At 40.5% G+C, this 20,031-nt stretch overlaps 1 protein-coding gene across 1 annotated transcript in view; it reads right to left on the bottom strand.

The window, feature by feature from the left end:
- The window catches only part of DEPDC1B (DEP domain containing 1B), a 90,463-nt gene extending 71,633 nt beyond the window's left edge, over positions 1-18,830 (bottom strand). The window contains exons 1-2 of the mRNA XM_036901723.2: positions 18,447-18,830; positions 2,305-2,570 (exon numbers count right to left, since the gene is read on the bottom strand). Coding sequence (XP_036757618.2) covers positions 2,305-2,570; positions 18,447-18,494 — 314 coding nt within the window. The 5' untranslated portion in view covers positions 18,495-18,830. The remainder of the gene's footprint in view (positions 1-2,304; positions 2,571-18,446) is intronic.
- Positions 18,831-20,031: the final 1,201 nt, after the last annotated feature.

Below are 20,031 nucleotides of genomic sequence, written 5' to 3'. Positions count from 1 at the left end.
CGGAGGCAGTCTGGCATACCACAAGGACACAGACTTGAGAGACAGACACCCCTCACTTCAAATTCTGACTCTAGCTGAGTGACTTTGGGGAAGTTAGTAACTCTGGCCTTAATAATTTCCTAATCTTTAAAATTAGGACACTGCCACTACAGCTATGGGTGCTCGGTTAAATGACGGTTATGTGACAAGTCTGGCACATCACAGGTACTCCAGAATGTTAGAGCCCTCCTTCCCAGCAAGAGCTTTTGGTTGGTTGTTTCGGCCTTCATGATACCACTTATAAAGGCTCTTCTTCCATAAAGCTTGATATTTAGAAGTATGTTCTGGAATATCTCCACCTTATTGACTCTCCCATCTATTTTCACATCTCATCTGCCTCTAGCTCCTGTCTCCCTTGCCTGCTTCCATTACAGTTTGGCAGTAGTACCATTCTACTGGGAGAAGCCGTTGGCAGTAGAGCAGGCAGGGAAGTGCCCCCCAGCTCTTCCCTGGCACACTGGCATGCAGCCAGGATGACCCTGACCAGTCCCAGAAGCTGCATGTGTGCAACAGCTGCCTCCACACTCAGCTCTCTCAATTTAAGGCACATGCTGCTTAACAAATGACTTACACGTCTACACAGATTTCACTCAAGATTAATCTGAGAAACTGACAAACCTCAGTGGTTAACTTACAGAACTCTCAGAAAAATGGAAAGCTATGAGTTTTCAGGTGGTAAATAATGAAATACTGCTCCCTTTATGACTCATAAATATTCTGTAAGAGAAACTGGGAGGGGAGGTCATTATTTAATGGATGAATTTAATCTGTCTGTACACCACATATTTTAAAAGTAGACACAATGACTAACTTCTCACACGGAAGTGACTCGTTCCCCGGCAGCCAGCGCAGCCCCCTGCCGCACTCCCCTCGGGCTCTGACTGCCTCTTGGGACTCGGTGGGTGGTGCCCGATTGAAGGTCGCAATAAAAGAAACTGCAAGTTATTCATCCACAGAATCTTTCAGAAGTGTTCTGGTTAAATCCTGCTGGGGTACGAGCAATTAGTTTCCCAAGAGAAATAATCACTTAAGAATCCCCAGTGAAGCGTGGCATGTGGAACCAGGGCTGGAGTTGGCACAGCCTGACCCTGGTAAGCTCTATGGTCTCAGAACAAGTTCAAATCACCCAAGGTCCTAATTAAACATTGGATCAGCAGGCCAGAAATAACTGCGAAATGGAGAGACAACTAAATGGCCAGATGACAGTCTTGAACTCTAGAAACTGGAGACTGTTGATGCAACTCCATGAAGAAGTTTGGTTCTAAATGTACAGCAATGTCTGGACCTGGCCCTGGTGCTGGCAGCCCCCTCACGCTGCTCTGCAGCCTTTCTCAGCAGCTCATCCACGAAGGAGCCAAAGAAATGGTTCAAGTCAGAAACTGCCAGGTTTTCTCCGCTCAAAGCCATGGACCTCAGTGGCCCCAACATACCCTCACCAAATGTGTTATAAGAGCATTCCTTACTTTCTACTGGAGTAAATGAAGTAAATTAATGGTCCATATTCTCCATTTCTTCTTTTAATCCCCCAGGTCCTTAGTCCTTTGGTGTAGGTAATTCAACAATTCCTCTTTTCTGGATGTGTGACCTCATTCCTCCTTAGTGTCTCCCCATTCCCTGAATCTTAAGTGGACTCCCTCCACCTCCAGCGTAAAAGCCTATGTGCAGTGAGGGTGGGGAGAGCAGTCCAAGCCAGGAGAACTCCATTTTAGCCTCAGGGTATCTGGTAGTTACAGTCCAATCGTAAAATAGCATGGGAACATGAGGGAAAATGTTTGGGAAAAGCAGACATGCATTGCCAGAGCTAACCTGAGACATCAGTTGTTCAAGCACAATTCTCCGCACAGGCCCTGAGCTCTGCTTAAAGATCAGACCCCCTCTTCCACTAACTCTCTGAATATACACCTTCTCACTGTCAGAGAGGCCCAACCCAGAGCTACTGTTTCATCCCTGTAGAGCCTCTGTAAGTACTAAGCTATTGTAGCCATCCTCCCAGGTGTACAAAGGGCACAAAAAGATTTCATTACTGGAAAGCACCTACAACAAAAGCCTGCCATGGGTGGGTCTCTATGGAGCTGAGAAACACCGCAGTACGTTTTATTGTGACAACACGTTCAGTTCTCTGCTCAACAAACCACAAGCAGAAGCTCTACTCTACTGGACAGGATCAGTTCTTTCACATGAGGAAGTTACAATAGACTCTGACCAGATCCGCTGGCCCCCTGCACCCCCTGCTCCCCTAAGTAAGGGTTTACTTCTTGCCCTTACCTGTACAGGTGACTGTTGTCTTCAAAATCTTCCTGACCCCATTTTCCCTTGATGTCTTCAATAACATGATTCTTCAGGAATTTTTTTAGCAGCTGGACCGTTTGTTTGCGGGTCACTTCGGGGCCAAAGTTCTGACTGCACTTCAGCAGCTCATGGAGCCAGTCCACAGCTTCAGCCGCTGTGAAACAACGTTCGTAACTTTTGAAACGACAGCGATGTTTCCGTAATGGCATCCTAGCACGGAAAAGCTCAACTGTTTCATTCCACTGTCGGAAAAAACAGAGAAAGGCATTCAGCAATGATTTGATGTTTTAAAAGGTTATTATATCCCAAATATTTAAGACAATGAATGCAATTCTTCCATTTAAAAAACTGCCTTAATAACAGATCTTTGAAATTTATTTACAACCTCCAGACTCAAAAGAAAAAGTAACTTTAAAAAATGCATGTATCTATCCATTCAATCATTACTTATGGAGATAGTGCCATTAGACTGTCCAATTATGTGAACTTAATGGATTTTTACACTACTGAGAAACTTATCATCAAAAATAATTGTAAAACTGAGTCCAATGCAAAATTTACTTCTTGGAGCCCCATGTATAATATGACTTAATTCAGCAAATATTTACTGTTGATTCCATGAAAGGCACTGCATGGGGAGAGAAAAAGATGCACAAGATAGAGTGCCTGATATCAAAGCATGTTTAAAAATTTTGGCAGAATATTTTCCAATTTTTAAAAAATGTAGACATTCACACCTTCATCAGCCATCCCTAGATTAAATGAAATGTTCACATGTGGTGTTATTCCTATCTAATCACTGCAGCATCCTTTCAGGACCCTACCCTCCCACCAGTCCTCACGGATGTCCTGGAAACTCAGTCTTACTCCCATAAACATCCTCTCTCCTCTCACTTGTCTCTTCACAGACTCTGAATTGGTTCTTTTTCACTTTCCCTCCTACTGAAATCAGATTATCTGGTTTTACCTTTTTCTTTCAACAACAGTTCTGATCTCAGCATATTCTTTTTATTTTGCCCAACACTGGTTCCTTGTTTTCCTTTCTGATTCGGCCTTTTCTTCCAGGTTCCTCTTCATACTCTCCAGTGCCCACCATCTCTACACAACTATTGTCCCATTCTCGTCCATGATGGCTTTCTCAGCCACAGTCACAATTCCTGAGTATAGAATACCAGGTCCTTAAAAGCCTAAGTAGGGTCTGTGCAAGCACACATCATGGACCTGAGGCACAATGCATAGCACACAGTAGGTATCAATAAGAAAATGCTTAATGGACTTTCACTCTTTATACTTTTTTTTCACCATCTTTTAACTTCATGCAATTTAATTCTATTCTGACTCCCAATCATGTCTTCCTCCTTGCCAAATTCAAACATCTTTGTGCTTTATGAATATTAATCTTTCTACTTTATTTGACATTGTTATAAGCCATGTTCCAAATTAAGCTGGTCCAGATTTAAAAGGTTTTTTTTTTACTTTTAAGAAGCACGCACAGAAACAAGGCAAGCCACAGAACAGGATAACATAAAACCAGCATTTCTAAAACAAAACAAAACAAAAATTTCAAATCAAGAAAATAGAGAAACTCCAACAGCAAAATGGAAAAATTTTAAATAGGCATTTCACATAAAAAGATCTCCAAATTTACCATAATATATACAAAAAAGTTCAAACTCTAATTACGAATGAAATGCAAAAGAAATCCACAATTCAATACTACTATATGTCTACAGAATGACTAAAATGAAAAACATCAATATTCAGTGCTGATGAGAATGTGGAGCAACCAATCTCCTACACTGATGGAAGGAATACAAGTTGGTACAATCACTTTTGAAATCAAGTTGGCAATAGCTACAAAAGCTAAATGTATACACACCTTGTAACACAGAAATTCCATTAAGTATATATCCAACAGAAATGCACATGTACATTCACCAAAACACACATCATTGATAGCACTATTCTTAATAAACAAAAACAACCCAAATGTCCATCAACATAAGAACAGTGAATTGTGATATATTCATGCAATGGAATGGTGTACAGCAGTGAAAGTGAATCAACTATTGGTACATGAAGTAACATAGACAAATAGCATAGATAAAATGTAATATTGATATAAGAAGGTCAGATTGAAAAGTAAATACTACATGATTCCATTTACATAAAGTTAAAAAGCAGGCAAAACTATTCCATGGTATTAGACACCATAACAGTGGTTAACTTGCATGGAGGTAGGGACTGAGAGGGGAACAGAGTACTTTTGGGGTGCAGGTCATGTTATATTTTTTGATCTGGGTTTTGGTTACATGGGATGCTCACACTGTGAAAATTCCTTGAGTTGTTCACGTATAATTTGTGCACTTCTCTGTATGTTATGCTGAATAAAGAGCTAAAAACAAAACACACATACACATATACACACATGTATGTTCATTTCCTCCTTAAGAGCAATCCACAATTTAAGATGACCAACTTGAAAGTTGGTAAATATGAATTGGCTGGTGGTGGTGGTAAAGTGAATGCAGAAGAGAGAGGAAAAGAAAGTTGGAGAGGAAGCCAAGTGAGTGGATGAAAGAGGGACTGAACGTAAACAGGAAAAGCAGGGCATACTGGCTAGAACTAAATGAAGTTAGAAAAAGAGCCCATGAAGGGTCCACATGTTGATTTAACTTTACTATCTGCCCATCTACCTCACCAGCTTATTGTTAAAAGAAATCGTGGCTATAAAAGACTTCTACAAAAGTGTGTCTCAAACACAAGGCTAATAGATGAAATTTTCAGGATAATCTCCTAAAACAATTTATGGGGTTCAATCTATTCTAGAGCTGCAAAGAAACTTTGGGGCAAAATCAAGACCCAAGGAGTACATGCAAATTGGCACATGTCACACAGGCACTTGGTCTCGGAGTAAAGTCAGAAATCCTGTTCTATGGTCTCCTCAAATAGTAATTTCAGTGTACCAAGTACCTATGAACATCAGCATAGCTCCAAATAATTCTCACATATTTTTAATCACTGTTTATTTTTTAATTCTCTGCTGACACCCACTTCCATTTTAGTCCTGATCAAGTATTTTGGGAGGTGGAAAGGGAAAAAGAGTTAACAAAAATATTTTCATTTATTTTGTTGATTAAATTACCATAATCATTATCAACTACACTTACTTAGCGCATAGTACTATACGCATTACTTAATAAACATAATGAAGACACAGCTCTCTGGGACCCCCTATTTTGAAATTTAAATATACCTATGAATTGACTCAAGCTGGTTATCAGTTCCTCTACTTGTTATTTTAATTACAGAAGTAATAATGCACTGTAACAAATTAAATGCAGACATATATACAAAAGTCTGCCCCATCTCTCTCCAATCCCACATACCTACCAAACATATACACACATACAGAATTCTTCCCTTTGTAAGTATGTTCATTATTATTTTTGTTGTTGGATTTTAAGAAATGAGATCAATCATCTTATACACATTATCCTACAACTTGCTTTTGCATTGAACATATGGGTATTTTTCTGTGTCAATACCTGTAGATCTAGTCCCTTATAAATAAATTAGTAAAATAACTTGCTCAATTGCTTTCTAGCTGATGGGCATGCAGCTGCTTCCAGTTTGTTGTTTTATGTGTATATCCTTATTGATATAAGGATATAAAGGATCAATGCTTTTGTTTGATAGAATTGATTTCTAAAGAGCATCAGCATATCTAACAGTTGTAGCTATTCACACTCCTACCAACAATGTAGAACCTACTGCCTTATCTTTGGCCATCACTAGATCTTATCATTCTTCTGTTTTTGCCACCTATATACAACAAATGGTGTCTTTATATCTTGTTTGCATTCTCCTGTCTTCATTCATAGTAATTTTCATTTCTACGAGACTTTCCATTTGTTTTTTATTAACGTACCACTGATGGAGGAGGGGCAGAAGATGGCGGCGTGAGTAGAGCAGCAGAATCTCCTCCCAAAACCACATATATCTATGAAAATATAACAAAGACAACCCTTCCTGGAATAAAGACCAGAGGACACAGGACAATATCCAGACCACATCGGCACCTGAGAGAACCCAGCGCCTCGCGAACGGGGTAAGATACAAGCCCCGGCCCCGCGGGAGCCGAGCGCCCCTCCCCCCGGCTCCCGGCGGGAGAAGAATAGGCAGAGCGGGAGGGAGACGGAGCCCAGGACTGCCGAGCACCCAGCCCCAGCCATCCGGGCCAGAGTGCAGGGCCCTGGATACTAGGAAAACAGGGCAGCAAGAACAATGAGCGGGCACCAGAAACCGGGCTTCGGAGGAAATAAGAAAAGCGAGAGAAGGATTTTTTTTTTTTTTTTTGCTGTTTTGTTTTGGTGAGCGCTTTTTGGAAGTCTTAAAGGGATAGGGCCCCCAATACTAGGGAAACAGGGCAGCAAGAACAGTCAGCAGGCACCGGTCGCCTGGCGCTGGAGGACACCAGAAAAGCAAGCGACCATTTTTTTTTTGCTGTTTTGTTTCGGCAAGCGCTCTTTGGAAGTCTTAAAGGGATAGGGACCCCAATACTAGGGAAACACGGCAGCAAGACTGGTGAGCAGAGGCCTGAGGCTGGCGCCGGAGAATAAAGAAAAACGAGCGGCCACCTTTTTTTTTTTTTTTAATTAAAAATTATTTTATTTTATTATTTTTTTGGGGGGTCGTTGTTTTGTTTTGGCAGGTGCTTTTTGGAAGTCTTAAAGGGGCACGGTGGGACACTTAATCCAGCGGTAGGGAATCCGGGAATCTCTGGGCACCCTAACCCCTGGGCTGCAGGGAGCAGGAAGGCCCCTTACGGAGATAAATAGCCTCCAGGCCACTCCTCCTCCAACACCACTCCACCACTTTGGAGCAGAGGCCCGAACCAGGCCACGCCCACAGCAACAGCGGAGATAAACTCCATAGCAGCCGGGCAGGAAGCAGAAACCCTGTCTGCGCGCACCTGCCCAGCACAAGCCACTAGAGGTCGCTGTTCTCCCAGGAGAGGAGGGCCACAAACCAACAAGAAAGGAAGTCCTTCCAGCCGTCACTCGTCCCAGCTCTGCAGACTATTCCTATCACTATGAAAAGGCAAAGCTACAGACAGACAAAGATCACAGAGACAACACCAGAGAAGGAGACAGACCTAACCAGTCTTCCTGACAAAGAATTCAAAATAAGAATCATAAACATGCTGACAGAGATGCAGAGAAATACGCAAGAGAAATGGGATGAAGTCCGGAGGGAGATCACAGATGCCAGAAAGGAGATTGCAGAAATGAAACAAACTCTGGAAGGGTTTATAAGCAGAATGGATAGGATGCAAGAGGCCATTGACGGAACTGAAACCAGAGAACAGGAACGCATAGAAGCTGACATAGAGACAGATAAAAGGATCTCCGGGAATGAAACAATGTTAAGAGAACTGTGTGACCAATCCAAAAGGAACAATATCCGTATTATAGGGGTTCCAGAAGAAGAAGAGAGAGGAAAAGAGATGGAAAGTATCTTAGAAGAAATAATTGCTGAAAAGTTCCCCAAACTGGGGGAGGAAATAATCGAACAGACCATGGAAATACACAGAACCCCCAACAGAAAGGATCCAAGGAGGACAACACCAAGACACATAATAATTAAAATGGCAAAGATCAAGGACAAAGAAAGAGTTTTAAAGGCAGGTAGAGAGAAAAAGGTCACCTATAAAGGAAAACCCATCAGGCTAACATCAGACTTCTCGACAGAAACCCTACAGGCCAGAAGAGAATTGCATGATATATTTAATACAATGAAACAGAAGGGTCTTGAACCAAGGATACTGTATCCAGCACGACTATCATTCAAATATGACGGTGGGATTAAACAATTCCCAGACAAACAAAAGCTGAGGGAATTTGCTTCCCACAAACCACCTCTACAGAACATCTTACAGGGACTGCTCTAGATGGGAGCACTCCTAGAAAGAGCACAGCACAAAACACCCAACATATGAAGAATCGAGGACGAGGAATAAGAAGGGAGAGAAGAAAAGAATCTCCAGACAGTGTATATAACAGCTCAATAAGCGAGCTAAGTTAGGCAGTAAGATACTAAAGAGGCTAACCTTGAACCTTTGGTAACCGCGAATTTAAAGCCTACAATGGCAATAAGTACATATCTTTCAATAGTCACCCTAAATGTTAATGGACTGAATGCACCAATCAAAAGACACAGAGTATTAGAATGCATAAAAAAGCAAGACCCATCTATATGCTGCTTACAAGAAACTCACCTCAAACCCAAAGACATGTAAAGACTAAAAGTCAAGGGATGGAAACACATATTTCAGGCAAACAACAGCGAGAAGAAAGCAGGGGTTGCAGTACTAATATCAGACAAAATAGACTTCAAAACAAAGAAAGTAACAAGAGATAAAGAAGGACACTACATAATGATAAAGGGCTCAGTCCAACAAGAGGATATAACCATTCTAAATATATATGCACCCAACACAGGAGCACCAGCATACCTGAAACAAATACTAACAGAACTAAAGGGGGAAATAGACTGCAATGCATTCATTTTAGGAGACTTCAACACACCACTCACCCCAAAGGATAGATCCACCGGGCAGAAAATAAGTAAGGACACGGAAGCACTGAACAACACAGTAGAGCAGATGGACCTAATAGACATCTATAGAACTCTACATCCAAAAGCAACAGGATATACATTCTTCTCAAGTGGACAAGGAACATTCTCCAGAATAGACCACATACTAGGCCACAAAAAGAGCCTCAGAAAATTCGAAAAGATTGAAATCCTACCAACCAACTTTTCAGACCACAAAGGCATAAAACTAGAAATAAACTGTACAAAGAAAGCAAAGAGGCTCACAAACACATTGAGGCTTAACAACATGCTCCTAAATAATCAATGGATCAATGACTAAATCAAAATGGAGATCCAGCAATATATGGAAACAAATGACAACAACAACACTAAGCCCCAACTTCTGTGGGACACAGCAAAAGCCGTCTTAAGAGGAAAGTATATAGCAATCCAAGCATATTTAAAAAAGGAAGAACAATCACAAATCAATGGTCTAATGTCACAATTATCAAAATTGGAAAAAGAAAAACAAATGAGGCCTAAGGTCAGCAGAAGGAGGGACATAATAAAGATCAGAGAACAAATAAATAAAATTGAGAAGAATAAAACAATAGCAAAAATCAATGAAACCAAGAGCTGGTACTTCAAGAAAATAAACAAAATAGATAAGCCTCTAGCCAGACTTATTAAGAAGAAAAGAGAGTCAACACAAATCAAAAGTATCAGAAACAAGAAAGGAAAAATCACGACGGACCCCACAGAAATACAAAGAATTATTAGAGAATACTATGAAAACCTATATGCTAACAAGCTGGGAAACCTAGGAGAAATGGACAACTTCCTAGAAAAATACAACCTTCCACGATTGTCCCAGAAAGAAACAGAAAATCTAAACAGACCAATCACCAGCAACAAAATTGAAGTGGTAATCAAAAAACTACCAAAGAACAAAACCCCAGGGCCAGATGGATTTACCTTGGAATTTTATCAGACATACAGGGAAGACATAATACCCATTCTCCTTAGAGTTTTCCAAAAAATAGAGGAGGAGGGGATACTCCCAAACTCATTCTATGAAGCTAACATCACCCCAATACCAAAACCAGGCAAAGACACCACCAAAAAAGAAAACTACAGACCAATATCCCTGATGAACGTAGATGCAAAAATACTCAAAAAAATATTAGCAAACCAAATTCAAAAATACATCAAAAGGATCATACACCATGACCAAGTGGGATTCATCCCAGGGATGCAAGGATGGTACAACATTCGAAAGTCCATCAACATCATCCACCACATCAACAAAAAGAAAGACAAAAACCACATGATCATCTCCATAGATGCTAAAAAAGCATTTGACAAAGTTCAACATCCATTCATGATAAAAACTCTCAGCAAAATGGGAATAGAGGGCAGGTACCTCAACGTAATAAAGGCCATCTATGATAAACCCACAGCCAACATTATATTGAACAGTGAGAAGCTGAAAGCATTTCCTCTGAGATCGGGAACTAGACAGGGATGCCCACTCTCTCCACTGTTATTTAACATAGTACTGGAGGTCCTAGCCACGGCAATCAGACAAAACAAAGAAATACAAGGAATCCAGATTGGTAAAGAAGAAGTTAATCTGTCACTATTTGCAGATGACATGATACTGTACATAAAAAACCCTAAAGACTCCACCCCAAAACTACTAGAACTGATATCGGAATACAGCAAAGTTGCAGGATACAAGATTAACACACAGAAATCTGTGGCTTTCCTATATACTAACAATGAACCAACAGAAAGAGAAATCAGGAAAACAACTCCATTCACAATTGCATCAAAAAAAATAAAATACCTAGGAATAAACCTAACCAAGGAAGTGAAAGACTTATACTCTGAAAACTACAAGTCACTCTTAAGAGAAATTAAAGGGGACACTAACAGATGGAAACTGAGCCCATGCTCGTGGCTAGGAAGAATTAATATAGTCAAAATGGCCATCCTGCCCAAAGCAATATACAGATTTGATGCAATCCCTATGAAACTACCAGCAACATTCTTCAATGAACTGGAACAAATAATTCAAAAATTCATATGGAAACACCAAAGACCCCGAATAGCCAAAGCAATCCTGAGAAAGAAGAATAAAGTAGGGGGGATCTCACTCTCCAACTTCAAGCTCTACTATAAAGCCATAGTAATCAAGACAATTTGGTACTGGCACAAGAGCAGAGCCACAGACCAATGGAACAGACTAGACAATCCAGGCATTAACCCAGACATATATGGTCAATTAATATTTGAAAAAGGAGCCATGGACATACAATGGCGAAATGACAGTCTCTTCAACAGATGGTGCTGGCAAAACTGGACAGCTACATGTAGGAGAATGAAACTGGACCATTGTCTAACCCCATATACAAAAGTAAACTCAAAATGGATCAAAGACCTGAATGTAAGTCATGAAACCATTAAACTCTTGGAGGAAATCATAGGCAAAAACCTCTTAGACATAAACATGAGTGACCTCTTCTAGAACATATCTCCCCAGGCAAGGAAAACAACAGCAAAAATGAATAAGTGGGACTATATTAAGCTGAAAAGCTTCTGTACAGCAAAAGACACCATCAGTAGAACAAAAAGGAACCCTACAGTATGGGAGAATATATTTGAAAATGACAGATCCAATAAAGGCTTGACGTCCAGAATATATAAAGAGCTCACACGCCTCAACAAACAAAAAACAAATAAACCAATTAAAAAATGGGCAGAGGAACTGAACAGACAGTTCTCCAAAAAAGAAATACAGATGGCCAACAGACACATGAAAAGATGCTCCACATCGCTAATTATCAGAGAAATGCAAATTAAAACTACAATGAGATATCATCTCACACCAGTAAGGATGGCTGCCATCCTAAAGACAAACAACAACAAATGCTGGTGAGGCTGTGGAGAAAGGGGAACCCTCCTACACTGCTGGTGGGAATGTAAGTTAGTTCAACCATTGTGGAAAGCAGTATGGAGGTACATCAAAATGCTCAAAACAGACATACCATTTGACCCAGGAATTGCACTCCTAGGAATTTACCCTAAGAATGCAGCAATCAAGTATGAGAAAGATCAGAGCACCCCTATGTTTATCGCAGCACTATTTACAATAGCCAAGAATTGGAAGCAACCTAAATGTCCATCGATAGATGAATGGATAAAGAAGATGTGGTACATATACACAATGGAATACTACTCAGCCATAAGAAAAGGGCAAATCCAACCATTTGCAGCAACATGGATGGAGCTGGAGGGTATTATGCTCAGTGAAATAAGCCAAGCGGAGAAAGAGAAATACCAAATGATTTCACTCATCTGTGGAATATAAGAACAAAGGAAAAACTGAAGGAACAAAACAGCAGCAAAATCACAGAACTCAAGAATGGACTAACAGGTACCAAAGGGAAAGGGACTGGGGAGGATGGGCGGGTAGGGAGGGATAAGGGGGGGAGAAGTAGGGGGGTATTAAGATTAGCATGCATGGGGGGTAGGAGAAAAGGGAGGGCTGTACAACACAGAGAAGGCAAGTAGTGATTCTACAACATTTTGCTATGCTGATGGACAGTGACTGTAAAGGGGTTTATAGGGGGGACCTGGTATAGGGGAGAGCCTAGTAAACATAATATTCGTCATGTAAGTGTAGATTAGTGATACCAAAAAGAAAAGGGCATTTCCTGTGTGGTAACCTCCAATGAGTTCTACACAAGAGTATAAAGGGCATATAAAAGTGTAGGCAAAGGGTCTGTTTGTGTTTATACAGAGGATCAAAGCCTAATTGGGCTACCCCGAAAATGAACTAAGATACGATATGAAAAAGAACTTCCAACATCAGCACTCTCTGGAAGACTCATGGCAGAAGATGATCATCAAAAAACCCCAACAAAGATCCACGCACTGCTACAGCTGTAGATGCACTCATCCCACCAGTTCCTGGACTTGCCATGGGAATGAGGAAGGAGATATCTAAGCTGGCCTGTGCATACAGTAAAACAACAAATTTGACTGCATCTATACTGTTGGAACTCAATCAAGAATTAGGAGAAGTGCAAATTGTAGCGCTCCAAAATCTTACAACTACAGACTATTTACTGTTAAAAGAACATAAGGGATGTGAACATTCCCCAGGAATGGGTTGTTTTAATTTGTCTGATTTCTCTCAGACTGTTCAAGTTCAGTTGGACAATATCCACCATAACATAGATAAGTTGTCACAAATGCCTAAGGTGCCTAACTGGTTTTCTTGGTTTCACTGGAGATGGCTGGTAATTACAGGTATGCTTTGGTTATGTAACTATACTCCTATTATGTTAATGTGTGTGCGCAATTTAAGTAGTAGCTTAAAACCTATACATGCTGAAGTTACTCTACAAGAAGATATGTCAAAGAAATAATCAATCTTCCCATGTTTTCTGCCGCCTGCTACTTCTATAGCTTTTCTTCTTCCTTCCTAATTACAACCCTTAAATAGAATTCGTGCCTCATATCAAATTTACCGAGTATCATAATTCTTCCAAGTGGTAAAGATACCTCAAGACAAATGCTGGGCATAGAAGCTACAGGGCATAAATATGCAAAGAAATAAAAAGCTAACCATTTCAAAAAATAAGGCTTCTCTCTCACTTACCAACTTTACATTTCCCTGTATGGCCCCGGAAGATGACTGGTTAGCCAGAGATGGGTAAGATTCCTCAAGGGAGGAACAACCTAAGACAGGCACAGTCGCAGGGGGGTCATCAGGTGAGAAATTGGGGGATCAACAGATGTGAGGCTTAGAACCTCACCCCCCCTGTTCTGAGAGAAATCTTCTGCATACGTGGATGTTTTATTGCCCTGGTCTAGCTTGGATTAACACATAGTCTACAGGCACACACCTGATCATCTACATTTGCTCTCTTACAACACTAAACTATGTTTTCTACCTTTATCTTGTATCTACCTACCACTTCAGCATTTTATTAAAAATAATAATAATAAAGAGAGAAATGTGGTATCCACATATAAATCAAGTATAAAAATCAAATGAGTATTCATATTCAAACTGACTGTTTATAGTTCATAATGCATGAGCACAACTGAAGGTTTCTGTGATGGCTGCCCTTGTACTGTTCACCATGTAAGAACGTATTCACTATGCAAGAATTTGTTCTCCATGTAAGAACTTGTTTGTTATGCCTCAGAAGATTGGAGATTGACGAAAATTAGGCTTGGGGTGGATTAATGATTGTGCATTGAGCATTGACTCCCCTATACAGAATTTTATTGTTGTTAACAACCATTTGATCAATAAATATGAGAGATTCCCTCACAAAAAAAAAAAAAAAAAAAAAAAAAAGTACACACTTCCAATGGTAAAATAATAAGTAACCAGGATGTAATGAATATAGTCAAGATATTGTAACAGCTTGGTATGGTGATAGCTGGTACCTAGAATTGTCATGTATATAAATGTTGAATCACTATGTTGTACACCTGAAACTAATGTAATGTAATACTGTGTGTCAACTACCCTTCAATAAAAAATAATTATCTACAAAAAAAAAAAAAAAAGTACCACTGATGTACAATCTTTTAACGGTTGCACATACACAACACAGTGGCTCAACATTCGCCCTTATTATCAAGTCCTCACACCCTCCACTGTCTATCAACATAGTAAGATACTATAGTCATTACTTGTCTTCTCCGTGCTGTACTGCCTTCCCCATGACCTACCTATATTGTGATTGTGCATCATAGTGCCCCTTAATCCCTTTCTCCCTCCGCACCTATCCTTCTCAACCCCGCCCCTTTGGTAACCACTAGTCCCTTGTCGGTGTCTATGAGTCTACTGCTATTTTGTTCCTTCTGTTTTGCTTTTTTATATTACACAAATGAGTGAAATAATTTGGTATTTGTCTTTCTCCACCTGGCTAATACCTGAGCATAATACCCTCTAGATCCATCCATGTTGTTGCAAATGAGAGGATTTGTTTTCTTTTCATGGCTGAATAATATTCCATTGTTGTTTTCTGTTATCTGTATCATCTGGAAAGGTAAACTCCTTTCCAGGGAATTCAGAGACAACCAGATTCTAGATCTAGTTGTATTTGCACATACTGGCAGTGTGAACTTGAGCAAGTCAATTCACCCCTTTAGGTCTCAATAAAATGAGGGAATTGGATCAGATAATCTTTATAGTCCATTCTAGCACACAATGATTGCTATAATCTTTTAAGGTTTATCAGTTACATCAGATGATACAGATAACTCAGAAAATAAGTTCAAAGAAAGGATCAGTAGATTTAAGCAGTTTTCCAGAAAAATCAATTTTCTTTCTCCTCATTATTTATTTAAAATAATGAACTATTTGCATGTGGGTCACAAAAATTAAAGCTAGTTCAGTGAAGGTAAGTATATTGCTAATTTGCTTCCAAACTGACTTTCAGAGTCTGTCACTTGATTTTTGGCATAAAATTTACCTAGTACATAAAATGTTGCTTTCAGATAAGACTATGGTGCTTTAGAAAATGGAGCTATCAAGTGTCCATCAAAAGATGAATGGATAAAGATGTGGTACACAATATCGTAGGGCTGTTAAGAGAGATTTAAACAAAATAATCTATGAAGATCATTTAGCATAGGGCCTGGCACAAGATAAATATTTAGCAATACTTAATAAAGGGTATCCATTTTTATGTAAGTTTATTGACATAATGTGGAAAATACAGAGAAAAGAAGAACTAAAAGTCACCAATAGTTTCACCACCCAAAGAAGAAAACCACAGGTAACATCATGGAGTTTACCTTTCCAGTTTTTCGTCAATGCATTGTTTCGTTTCGTTTTTTATTTGCTGTATTGCCAATCATTCTGAATGTAAAATATTTAAACCCTAATTTTTATTTAGTTAACATAAGATTTTTTTCCATCTTATTATAATTTCTTCAAAACATTTTAAAGACTATAAAACTTTAAGCTGAACTGGTATATTATAATTTACTTAATCATTCTCCGATTGTTATTAGATATTTGTGAGGATGCCAGATTTTTTTTCCCCCAGTCTAAATAACTCGGTAATAAACAAGTCTGTGGATTTTAAAAAGAAGAGAAAAGGTATGGTACATACATACAATGGAATATTACTTGGCCATAAAAAATAAAATCTTGCCATTTGCAACAACATAGTGGACTTTGAGGGTTTTATGCTAAGTGAAATAAGTCAGAGAAAAGCAAATACCATATGATTCCACTTGTATGTGGAATCTAAAAAAACAAAACAAACAGAACAGAAACAGACTCATAAACACAGAGAAAAGACTGATAGTTGCTATGGAGGAGGGGAGTGGGGGGATAGGTAAAACAAGTGGAGGGAATAAAAGGTAAAACATCCTATTATAAAATAAATTAGTCACAGGATGAAAGTACAACATAGGGAACATAGACAATAAGATTTCAATATCTTTGCATGTTGACAGACAACATCAGTTTCATAGTGAGAATTTAGTACCATACATAATTGTCAAATCCCTACATTGCACACCTGAAACCAATATTGTATATCAACTATATTTCAATTAAAAAATAAATTTTCCACTTAAAATTTTTTAAAAGAAAAGATTAAAAGAAAAATAGAGCTGTACATGGTTTGAGAAAGTATAGTGAGACATGAAAGGAGAGAATAAAGGCCTGCTCTTTGTGTGCCAATAGATTTTCCCAAGCTTTTCCTGAAGATTAGGTTGACAGTGATGTTGGGAAACGGGGAAACTGTAAGCGAGAATAGGGGGAGGAAACACAACTGAATTTTGCTGGAAAAACATTTATTGTTTTTACAATGGGCAAAAAGCACCTGTAGTGATGACCAGGATCAATAAGACAGCAATACTCTCTTTAAAATAAAATTGGCTATTATTTTCTGTGTTTTCAAAATCTTAGTTTAAGATCAAGGTTCTCAAAAAGTCGAAAACCGAAATGACTAGCTAGGAAATTCTGGTGAAACTGAGGGGTGTCATTAATTATTTACATAATTAACTTCACTGCTTAACTTCATCAGTTTTTGGCTAAACCTGACTATTACTTCTTGAAGGCTGAAGCTTCTAAAGAATAGAGAGCAATTTTCTTTGTAAATTCCTTTGATAATATTTTAATGTGACTCAGAATCAAGCAATGTCTCATACATAGGCACTCTGCATCTATAAAAAGTGGTACTTCATACAAATCTGTGAATATGAGATTAAAAAACAAGTTCGAATTATGATGTAATTCATTCTTTTTCTTTTTAGTCTAAAGCAGAAACATGAGAACTAGTTAGCCCAAGATCTAGAGCCTGTTTCCCCTGAATAAGTGCTATGAATAAATTGTGGGAAGGAGGGAGAGGGGAGGCTTTTGAAAGTTCCTGATAAAGCACAATCTCAATTTCACTCTTAAAGATGGACCTACTGATAGCCCTGACCATCAGATGGTTTCAAATGGTAGAGGCAATTGTGAAGTGTAAGGCCATGTGAATACACTGTTTTTTAAAAAACTCTTACTTGTTCCCTGCCACCACCCAAAGGAAAACCTGATATGTATATATATATATATATATATATATATATATATATATATATATATATATATATATATATACACATACTTAAATGAGTGAATAGTCATGGGTGTCCTAATAGTTTATTTGCAAAGGTGAGTGTGACAACTCCCCCCATCCCCTTCCCATCTCTTTCTGTATACCCATTAGGATGCATAGAACAGTGAAACTAATTCCCAAGTTAGATGGCCTCCAAGTGATAGACCAAGAAACGAGGTCCCCTTCCTTCCAAATTACCAATAAGCTTTCACAGAAAGCCTCTAAAAACCTGCCATGGACATTACCAAACTGTCACCACCTATTCCATTATGGTAATCTTTTAAAAAAGAAATCCCTAAAATTACTTGCTCCAAGTCACAAAGAAATCAAGTAAGCCTCAGGACTGGATACCAAAGCTCTTCTCGCAGAAGGGCAGCACCATGGACTATCCGGTATGCAAAGGCTCTTTCAGACCATCCTTTTGGGCCAACGCCCCATTTAGATGGGTGCTAACATACGCAGAAACGCCAGGGGCCAGAGACGTAACCAAGGCGTGCCTTCCTGTCCTTGGCACCACCAGGGACGCTCAGGACCGACACACGTCCTGTCCGGGGTGGGTGGCCCTACGGTTTCGGACTGGGTCCTTGCTGTCCCGGATACAGGCTTTGGATTCCGGGGGACAAAGAGGTAAGGGAGTAACCCTGGTCTTACGCGCGCCTTGATCTGGAGGCGCCGTTTGCGGCCGAGAACCCCGCTCAAGTCTCGGGAACTAGGTTGCACCCGCCGGCGACGTCCTACGCTCCAGGAAACCCCGTACCCCGCCTTCCTCCGAGCGTGTCCGGGAAACGGCCGCCGGAGCAGGACCGCGTTCCGCCTCCAAACCCAGGCGCCGCCTGCCCTGTGGACGGCCCAGGCCCCGGAACGCTCACTCACCAGCCTGGTGGCCCGGTACGGCCCAGGCCCCACGATGCGGTGCTCCATGGCCCGCACGCCCCTGCGGCTGCGGCCCGAGCCGATCCCCGCGAGCCGGCGGCGCCGCGGTTTGAATTGCGAGCCGGCGCGCTGCGGGCGCTGATTGGGCTGTGGGGAGGCACGTGACGGGAACTGCGGGGTGGCCCCGCCGAGATCCAGGGGCAGGCGGAGGGCGGCGGGGCTTCCTCTTCAGATACCCTCCGTCGTTGCCGGAACTATGCCCCGGGGCCCGCCACGGACAAAGTCTGCTGTCCATCCTGGCCCTCTGCGCGCACAGCAGGGTGCAGGCTGCCCGTGTGGGGGTGTCTCCACCCCGCCCTGGGGCGAACCCGACCCCGCTCAGACTTCCCCTGCACACAAGCTTTCTTCGCAGGAGCGTTAGTAAAAGTGTGTAATTCCGTGCTCAGAGGCGCCTAGACTGAACAAATTCCTTTCCGTCCTTCCAAATGCATCCTGAACCTGGAGGTGCTGCTAAGGCGGGGAGAAGTGGGTAGTGAAAGGAAGCGAATGTACAGCATCTGCAAGTGGAGGGACGTTTAACAACTGGGTAAGAGCTCTTGGCCACAGAAAGTGTCAGTAGCGTGTAAGAACAATAAAGAGCTGGAGGGGATCCCGGATTCAGCTTCCTATTTTGCTGTTTTAGTAGTTTTCCCTTGAATTTAAGTTATGTTTTATGTCAAAATGATAAATTCAGGCCTTTTCCATAGAGCTGTGAGTTCTGATTTGCACATCAGAATCTTTTTCTTAGGAATTGCTGCTCTGATTTGCAATTGTTCAAATAGACAAATGAGGTCACCATTCTGTACTTAACACTTGAGTTCAAAGTTCAAACCTGATCCCCTCAGTGAGCACCTAAGCTATCATAAGAAAAAGGTGAGTAAAGGATCAGACTCCCACTCTCATAACACCCCAACTCCACTCGCTACTTTAGGTATGTATTTAGCTACACTTTAGAAAGCCCAAAAAATTCCTGGGATGATACCTATGTATCACTTTTGCAATCAGAAAAAGCAGTAAAGATTATTTTTATTTCCGATGAGTGAATCCTTATCAGAACTTCTAAATTTTTTTATATCTTGGGCCTCCAAACTCCATGGAAGAGATCTTTCCTTCCTTGGCAAGGGATACCAGTGGGGCACAAAAGGAGAAAAGGGATTCCAGAGCTCTGTCTAACTTGGACCACTACCACCTGCCACTGTAGTGGCACTGGGATCTGAAACAAAATATTACATCCTGTTTCATGAACATTTTCCTAAAAGTCCAGCATGAACCATAGACAAAGTTAATTTCTTTTACAGGAAAGGCAATCTACATATCAGGGGCCAGAAAGACAGTCTTTGTGAGCATAGTTTAAAATGGGCTGCTGACCATCTTCCAATCTTTCAGTATCACACAGGAACAGTGGGAACATTTCTCACCCTGTGCCCTAAAAATCCAGTGCTTTCTACATTTCTGAGCAATTCTCCAATCACAGTGGTCTTCTTTCTGTTCCTTAGACATACTTAATTGACTCCCACCTCTCAGCCTTTCTGCTTTTCCTCTGCCA

The sequence above is a fragment of the Manis pentadactyla genome, chromosome 2 (assembly GCF_030020395.1).
Source record: "Manis pentadactyla isolate mManPen7 chromosome 2, mManPen7.hap1, whole genome shotgun sequence".
NCBI lineage: Eukaryota > Metazoa > Chordata > Mammalia > Pholidota > Manidae > Manis > Manis pentadactyla.
Note: the sequence above shows the minus strand (reverse complement) of the source record. Positions and strands in the feature narration are given on the sequence as shown.